This window comes from Bidens hawaiensis, unplaced genomic scaffold (assembly GCF_021521415.1).
Source record: "Bidens hawaiensis isolate Kalapana, Puna unplaced genomic scaffold, B.hawaiensis_p1.1 tig00044850_1, whole genome shotgun sequence".
Lineage (NCBI taxonomy): Eukaryota > Viridiplantae > Streptophyta > Magnoliopsida > Asterales > Asteraceae > Bidens > Bidens hawaiensis.
In genome coordinates, this window is record NW_027505921.1 from 123,563 (window position 1) to 132,413 (window position 8,851).

Consider the following 8,851-nt stretch of genomic DNA (forward strand, 5'->3'; position numbering starts at 1 on the left):
AAATTTTTTCACGATTCTCGAAGATAACCCTAATGCATCAACTTAAACTGGATGCACGTAAAATCATATAACCTGATATGTGATAACAACAATTTGTTTAACTCGCCTATCTAACCGAGTCATACGAGTTGACATCTTATACTCAAGTTTTAAATGTGTTACATTACATTGAAGGTGATAAATGAATTAAACATATCGTAAACAGGTTTACGAGTATCAAAACCTATTAAACAAAATGTAAGCTCTATATATAATTTCAATTACGTAACGCCTGATGTCTCAACTACAAGTATATTTGCTCGAATGATAAAGTCAATGTCAACTATATTCTTATTTATTAATAAAAAAACACCTTAAGAAGATATCTAGGGAAATAAAATTTAAACAAGACTGTATTGTATATTGTACATTTGTAATTTGTAATTTATAATTTGTAAATTTGTAAATTCCTTTTAAATTTTTTTACTGTGTTGGTTATTTATCAAACAATTTGGAATCATTATTTTAGATATTTAAGAAATCTATAAAATATTACTTCAAAAAGGTTTATAAAATATAAGGGTTACAACAAAGATCAGCCTCTTAGTTTTACATGAGTAATTCCTCCCACTACCCGAAAATATGACTTTAACTTAGCACGGTATTCACGGGCTTAGGTTTGGTTCAATGAGCTCGAATCGGGTCAAACCAGTTAACCCGTTTAGCTTAGGGGGTCGAATCAACATGACGGATTCACAAAATCCATTGATTTTTTATTTTTATATTTTTAAGTATGTTTTATGTAATAAATTAAATTGTTTGGATATGTTATGCCAAAATTTAAAAGTTAGACATGCGTAGTAGGCCGTTTTGACTCCCCCAAAATTCAAATAGTCTCGAAACGTTTACAACAATGTTGTGATTTAGAAGAAGGTGTGGCCAGAAGATTGTGGACCAATGGAGGATGGGACGTTTCTTCCTCCACCATATGTTTGGTCTTAAAAGGAAATTCATATAAGATATCATAACTATAACACATCTTTTTTTTTAAAAAAAAATATTTTATTTGTTATAAATATGTATATTAAAAGTATTTATACGTGAAAACAATAAACAATCGATAAATATGTGTGTCGATTCCAATTCACGTGTCCGGCACGATTTCGAGTTCAGGTTGTGTTTAGGTTCATGTCTGATTGGACCTCGTCAACCCACAAACACGACCGGTTCATAAAATATATTTAGTAAGCATTAAACACTCGCATAAAACAACATCATCAAATTTATCATGTACTCACTATTCACATAATCATTTTTGTAATCATCAATCTTATAAACCACGAATCATTACAAATCTTATAAGTGACCAATCAAAACAATAATTAAAACAAATTTTATAAGTGACAAATCAAAACAGTAAATATTAATACTTGTCACTATAAATTTTTGATCCCCTTCATCTCCTTATGATGTTTTTAAACAAAATTCTTCTTGTTTTGAATCCGGTTATCATCTTTTCGTGACGCAACTTTTAAGGACCAACGTCCCGCTAGGAGGACTGCTAACGACAAACGTACAATGCCCATATAACCAATACGAGTATCGAAAAAACCCACCTAGAGTTGATGTTGTTCGAAGAAAACTCTTCGCTTCAAACATGATTCTCCCGGTTCTCATTTGTTGGTTTAGATGCGCAACATGTGTTTTCGTGAACGGGATTTGGCTACTTACCATATGAACATCTCTAAGTGCATACCCTTTTCGCGACACTTCTAAAGGTTCAACATACCGAGCCGCAATAAGAGTTTTCTCAAAGTAAAGATTAATAACAATATACCGAAACTCCACATTAACTTTTTTATTCGGGTTAGTGAAATTCGCTAGCAAAGTCATGTCACCGTTTAGAAGATACCCGAGATCAAGATACGCAGCGTTAAGGCTGGCACTTGTAATGTCAAATTTAGGGTATTTTGGGCGGTAAGCGAGGTAGACTATAAGAAGAATTAACCCCCCGACTATTATAGTAACCCAGAACAAAACGCAACATATGGCAATGAGCCAGGCTAGACGTGTGGTTTTTCGTGGTGGTGGGACGTGTAGAGGTGGTGACGGGTAGTGAGAGAAGAATGTGCCTTGGTGGGTAGTGGGTGAGCTTTGTCTATGTGGTGGGCCCCTTGGAGGTACTAGTGCTGGTACTAACTCTGACCCTGATCCTGAAACTCGCCCTGGCCTTGACCCTGACCCTGGTGGCTCTAGAGAGGATATTGGCAAATGAGATGTTGATGGTTGGGAGGGTGGTAAGAGTGGAGCCACGGGCATGGGTGACTCGGGTGGAGGAGATCGTCTGAACCGCTGGGGCACTTGTGATGCTCCAGCGACTGGACCAGCGATTGGACCGTCTGGGTCATGGATTTGGCCATACCGTTGAACGCGTGGCTGAAAATGGGGGTTGGTTTCGCGTGGTTCATACATGAGTTTGGCTTGAAGTGGTTGAGTATGAAATGGAGATGTAAAAAATAATAACAATAACAAGGTTTGAATAATATTTGAGGTGACTTGAAAGTTGAAACAAAGCAAAAAAATAAAGGAATAAAAGAAGTATTAAGCATAGAAGGCAAGTAATGTAAATGATACCATGCTTTTTAAAGGCTAAGAAATTAAAAAAATGGTTGTTTAGACCCACACCATGCACTGGCTATAGCCAATTAGCCAATATAAAGCAGCTTATGGCTTACTTAATTAGCCATGGTTAAGACAGGCTATTAGCCAGGTGTTCGGAAAGTGTACATGGGTCCATTTTGTAAACATTACGATATTTGTAGCAATATTTAATTTAATATTTGTTTTGTAAAACTTGAGAAATAAATAAATGAATTATAAATTATTCATTCTGTTTTAGACTTTTGGGTAAGGCTATAAGATAATATTTTTTTAGAACGATAACTTTATTTTTTATATTTAGGCTATTGTACTTTTCAATTTACAGAGTCTTGTTGTCTTACTCTGGCCTGACTAAATTAATGAATAGAATATTGACGGGACAGGGAATTTTAAATTTGTAAATATCTTAAAATCTTCGAAATTAATTAATAGTAAATAAAAACGAAAATTAACTCACTCGGTATTTACGCGTTTTATACTAAAAATGAAACATATAGAAATCGCTAAAATTTTGGGAGAATTTGTAGTGTGACATAACTACATATGGCAGTTTTCCACATGATCCAACTCGACGATATTGTTTGGTTCATTGCTTATGGGCCTTGTAGGATTTTTTTAGTTTGAGCATCTTTTGTCATATTTTCTTATGAATGCCCGTATTCACTTGTTAAACCAAATGAACAAAATATTTTTCATGTTCGTTACTGAATAATAAGCGAACTTTTAAAACAATACACGGCCGGTTATAAAGAGCTTATTCAATAATTAGCATACTTTTACCTGGACTAAATAAAGAGAGGAAAACATGACACAAAATGCATAAACTTAAAAAGAACTAACATGTACTATGAGTGAGAGTTACAAGACCATTGACAACAAGCTAATGTTTTTTAAAATCTAAAAGAACATGAATTAAGAGCAAATAAAAAAAACTTATATTAAAAGTAACATAAACACTCATATTGAAAGTAACATAAACACTCCTTTTATTCCTATTTAGTATAAGTATTTGAAGAAACACCAGTCGAACCCCGACAGATTACGAGTAACCTGAGGGTTAGATAGACGTTTCCCACGAGGGGTTAATTCCGGCAAGATGGTTCTTCCGATAACCTGCAAAACAGACACCGTGAGCTCGTCACTAAGAAAGGGGGGGTTCCTCCTTGTGACCACCCTCCGGCGTGAGAATCAGTCTATATTACTCTTTGAATATAAAAGTATATTATTAATACTAGAGCAGTTATCAGGTAAATTATACAAGATATTAGATGATGAAATGATAATACCATTTGATGTCTTTTATAGCCGAAGGTGGGTTTCCAAGGAGGTTTAGCCGGCCTACTACTCTGCCAACTGTGGCCTACACACGTGCTCTGCTGGTAATTGGTGGATAGGCAGCGGCTGACAGTGACCAGGCGTGCTGTTCACTTTTCCTTTTCCACCAACTACAGGCTAGGCACGTGGTATGGCAGGAGTTGGTGAGCAGGCGGCGGCTATTGGTCACAGTGCTGTGGCGTGTTGTCTGCCATGCTGCTGTCAGTGAGCTGTCGTATCGTTGGTCAGATCTTTTGTCCATACCTCGTCAGGTATCACACAAAAGATCCTCCATTATTATACGGACTGACTCATTTAGGCGGGAGTTTTCCCCCTCCCGCCTTTATGCGGGAATGCTCCCGGCTTTGCTCATTCCTTCTTCAGGTGACTACTGAATTATTACGAGTTTGAGCCTTATGCGTGTAGCCATGCTGCGTGGGTGGCCAGTCCCTAATGGCGGGTATCCGCACCTGCGGGAACAGGCGGATACTTGGAAACCATAGGGAGGCATTTCCTGCGGGACCAGCTTGCGTACCGCATGTGAGGTCGTCACAACTCTGAGCGTGGTGGGTCCTGCGGGTTTGGTAGGTCGCGGCGCAGACGTCCCTATGGTGAAGTCTGCGGGTTCAACTGCGCAGACGTCCGTTTAATGAGTCTTGCGTGTTCAACTGCGCAGACGTCTCCTTTTAAAGGAGTCTTGCGGGTCCTAACCACCTCTGCTGGGACCTACCTCTTCAAGTCCCCCCAGTCCAATATTCTTCTCATGAATGTTTAATAAAGTGAGGTGAACTTTTGGACTTAAGCAAGGGGTTTTTTGAAAAGGGTTTAGTTTTATGGGTTTTCCGCGGGAAGTCTTACCCACGGGTTTCCCAATGTCACGCAGAATTTCCCAATGTTCTGCTTGATCTCTGGGATGATGCGGATAGGTCTGTAACCTCCCCGCAAGTCAGGAGCGTTTAGAACCTTTTGTGTAGATTCTCCATGAGGTCTTGGTGGTTTTGAACATAGTGATCAATCATGTTATAACCACCAATTCCATCCTGAAGTTTCAAACAATCTAGTTCTTGACGTTCCCGCTATGCGGGGATGTTAATCCCGTTTCTGCAAGCATGGCCCAGAAGATCCTTCTTGGTTTCAATTCCCATGGAGTGCTCGGTATGCGAAGGGTTTTGCCTTGACGCTGTACCCGCACTTCGTCTTATTAGTTACTTTACTCCCAAGGTATCCCTGGCGTTAAATCCCTGCAGGGCTAGGTGCGTGAAGGGTTTTGCCTTGACACTGTACCCGCGCCTGACTTATGGTTGCCGAGGTGTTCCTGGCGTTTAATCCCCTGCGAGCGCTAGGTATGTGAAGGGTTTTGCCTTAACACTATACCCGCGCCCGACTTACAATTGGGTGCCGAGGTATTACTTTTTACGGGTGTTAGGTATGTGAAGGGTTTTGCCTTAGCACTGTACCTGTGCCCGTTTTGTAGTTGGGTGGAATGCCAAGATATTCTCGGCTTCACTTCCCTGTGGGTGCTAGGTATGTGAAGGGTTTTGCCTTAACACTGTACCCGCACCCGGCTTCATAGTTGGGTTTTCTTGGCTTCTGTTCCCTGCGGGTGCTAGGTATGTGAAGGGTGTTGCCTTAACACTGTACCCGCACCCGACTTACGGTCAACTGGATAGCCAGGGTAAGGGGTTTTTCCCGCTTACTTTTCGAATCTTTGGGATTTGCGCATGTATATTTAAATTTATTCTAGCGCTTTTCCTCATATTCTAGATAGGTTAACCGTTCATCGCGTGGTTGTCAATAGATCTAGGTACCTTTCATGATTTATGCGGTTAAAACCTGCATTTTCATTCAGTAGGGTGACCGACATATAACTATGACTGACCTGCGTGAAGGTTTTCTATTCTTTGGGTTAATGCGGGTTTTGCCGCTTTCCCCATGCAGCGAGTCTGCGTGAAGGTTTACCAATTGTTGGGTTTATGCGGGTTTTACCGCCTTCCTCATGCAACGACTTTTGCACTTATGTACGCGGTGAAGACCGACATATCCGTGTGAACAGTTTATATATGAATGCAAAACCATTAACGTCGATGTTTTAAGGAGAATCATTTCCATTAAAAGCGGCTCTTGGCCGGTACAAACTTGGAATTGATCTACATGTAACATTTGCGTAATTGAGCTCCGTTCCATGTTCGTGGGACGGGAGTGCCATCGAGCCTTTCAAGCCGGTATGCGCCCTTTCCCAGAACTTCTTTGATAATGTACGGCCCTTCCCAGACCGGTGCCAGTTTTCCTGGGCGTTCTTGGTTTGAAGCCTCGTTGTTACGCAATATGTAGTCTCCTACATTGAAGTTGCATAGCTTCACCCGCGTGTTGTAGTACTTTTGCATTTGTCGTTTGTAGTTCTCTTCACGCGCTGCAGCTAAGTCTCTGCGCTCCTCGGTCAGCATAAGGTCTAACCGTCTCTCCGCGTCGTTGTCCTCTGGTTTCATCATGACCCTTGGTGAAGGTAGACCAATTTCGACCGGGACCATGGCTTCGGTGCCATAAGTGAGGCTGAACGGTGTTTCTCCTGTACTTGTCTTTTTCATTGTTCTATGAGCCCACAGTACATGTGGAACTTCGTCCACCCAGCCAGATCTGTGTTCCAGCAACCTTCTCTTTATGCCATCAACGATGCTCCTATTTGCTCTTTCCACCTCACCATTACCCTGCGGGTGTGCCACTGAGGTAAAGGTATGGGTGATTTGAAGTTCTTTAAGCCACCGTTGTAGGTTCTTGTCAGCAAAGTTGGTGCCGTTATCGCTCACCAAGTTTTGTGGAAGCCCGAAACGACAGATGATAAACTCCCAAATAAATTTTTTGATATGTTTCGCCGTCGTTTGGGCTAAGGGTTTTGCCTCTATCCACTTGGTGAAGTAATCGATGGCCACCACTAGGAATTGAACGTTTCCTGCTGCTGTAGGGAATGGGCCTGTCACATCGATGGCCCACTTCTGGAATGGCCATGAAGAGGTGACTGGAACAAGATCATTCTTCGGGCGATGCGTGTTAGGTGCGTAGAGCTGACAAGATCTGCACCTTCTGATGTATGCCAGCGCATCCGTATGCATCCCCGGCCAAAAGTATCCCGCGTTGTTCAGTTTGGCTACAACTGCGCGTGGACCTGCATGTATCCCGCAGATGCCTTCGTGTACCTCCCTTAGGAGGTAGTTAGCATCTTGGTCGTCAACGCATCTTAGGAGGGGGCCAAGAAAGTTACGTCTGTAAAGTATGTCATCGATGAGTTGATAATTCAGTGCTTTACAGCGTAGTTTTCTCGCCTGTGCTTTTGACTCTGGCAGTATACCCGCCGCAAGGTAATTTATTATTGGTGTCATCCATGTTTCTGTGCCGGTTTGGATGACACATACCTCTTTGTGCGGGACTGATGGTGCGCCAAGGAGTTCGATGCGGATATCTTTTCCCAGATGGGTGAAAGCCAGTGACGCGAGCTTACTTAACGCGTCCGCAGACTTGTTTTCGCTACGCTTGACGTGTATGACTTTACAACTGTTAAACTCGCGCATGAGGTTTTTGCTTGAGCGAGGTACAGGGCCATTGTGTCGTTCACTGCCGTGTACGTCCCGTTAATCTGATTGGCGACTAGCATGGAATCTACATGGGCTTCCAAGTTTTTCACTCCCATCTTACGCGCAATCCTTAACCCGGCCAAAAATGCTTCATATTCAGCTTCGTTATTCTTGCTTGGGAAGTCTAGCCGAATAGCATAAGTGTACTCTTGGCCTGTTGAGTTGGTCAGCTTTAACCCTGCGCCTGAGCCCTCGCTGCTGGACGCTCCATCAGTGTAAAGTCGCCAGACCTCGTCGATGTCTTGTGCTGGAGAGGGCTGAGCCTCGTCCTGGCACTCCTTCTCTTGCGATGCGGGGACCTCGGCAATAAAGTCTGCCAAGACCTGGCCTTTTATGGCTGGTCGTGGCTTGTATTTTATTGCATATTCCCCCAATTCTATTGCCCACTTGGCTAGGCGTCCCGACAGTTCGGGTTTGCCCAAAACGTTTGCAAGTTTATAGTTGGTGAGAATAGTAATTGGGTGACCTTGGAAATATCGTCTTAGCCTGCGTGAAGCCTGCACCAGCGCTAAGACTAATTTCTCCAGGGTAGAATACCGAGTTTCAGCGTCCGTTAGGAAGCGGCTAACATAGTAGATTGGCATCTGGATGCCTTTTCGCTCGACTAACAGGACGGCCCCGGTCGCTCTGTCTGTTGCGGAGAGGTATAGGATTAACTCCTCTCCCGCTTCCGGTGCTGTGAGCGTTGGAAGTTCGATCAAGCGTGACCGAATTTCCTGAAAAGCTGCTTCCGCTTCTGGTGTCCAGCGGAAGTGCGTTTTCTTTAAACAGTTTCTCAGGGTCGACACGAACGGGAACGCCCTTTCCGCATGATTTGCCAAGAAGCGGTTAAGCGCAACTAGGCGTCCGTTCAGTGTCTGAGCTTGCTTGATGGTAGTAGGTGATTCCATTTTGACAATGGCCTCGACCTTTTCAGGGTTCGCTCTGAAGCCATCTTTTGTAACGATGACTCCTAAGAACTTCCCTTCTTCCATCCCGAAAGAACATTTGCTCGGGTTAAGCTTCATGTTTATCCTCCTAAGAGTGTTGAATGTTTCTTCGATGGCTTTCAACATCGCTTCCGGGTCAAGACTTTTGATGACCAGATCATCCATGTATACTTCCAGGTTCCTTCCGATTTGGGCGTGAAACTCTTTGTCCATTAGGCGTTGATATGTGGACCCGGCATTCTTAAGTCCGAATGGCATCATTTGATAACAGAATGTGCCATCGGGCGTCCGAAATGCGGTCTTATCTTGATCGTCAACGGCCATGTGGATTTGATGGTATCC

At 42.7% G+C, this 8,851-nt stretch overlaps 1 protein-coding gene across 1 annotated transcript; it reads right to left on the reverse strand.

The window, feature by feature from the left end:
* Positions 1 to 1,433: 1,433 nt before the first annotated feature.
* On the reverse strand, positions 1,434 to 2,808 carry LOC143615941 (uncharacterized). Its single transcript, XM_077088929.1, has one exon. The coding sequence runs from the start codon at positions 2,449 to 2,451 to the stop codon at positions 1,489 to 1,491; it is 963 nt and encodes a 320-aa protein (XP_076945044.1). The 5' UTR covers positions 2,452 to 2,808; the 3' UTR covers positions 1,434 to 1,488.
* Between the last annotated feature and the right edge of the window lie 6,043 nt (positions 2,809 to 8,851).

Bases quoted from the DNA above. Each gene is read 5' to 3' on its own strand.
- LOC143615941 (XM_077088929.1), bottom strand. From the start codon at position 2,451: ATGTATGAACCACGCGAAACCAACCCCCATTTTCAGCCACGCGTTCAA.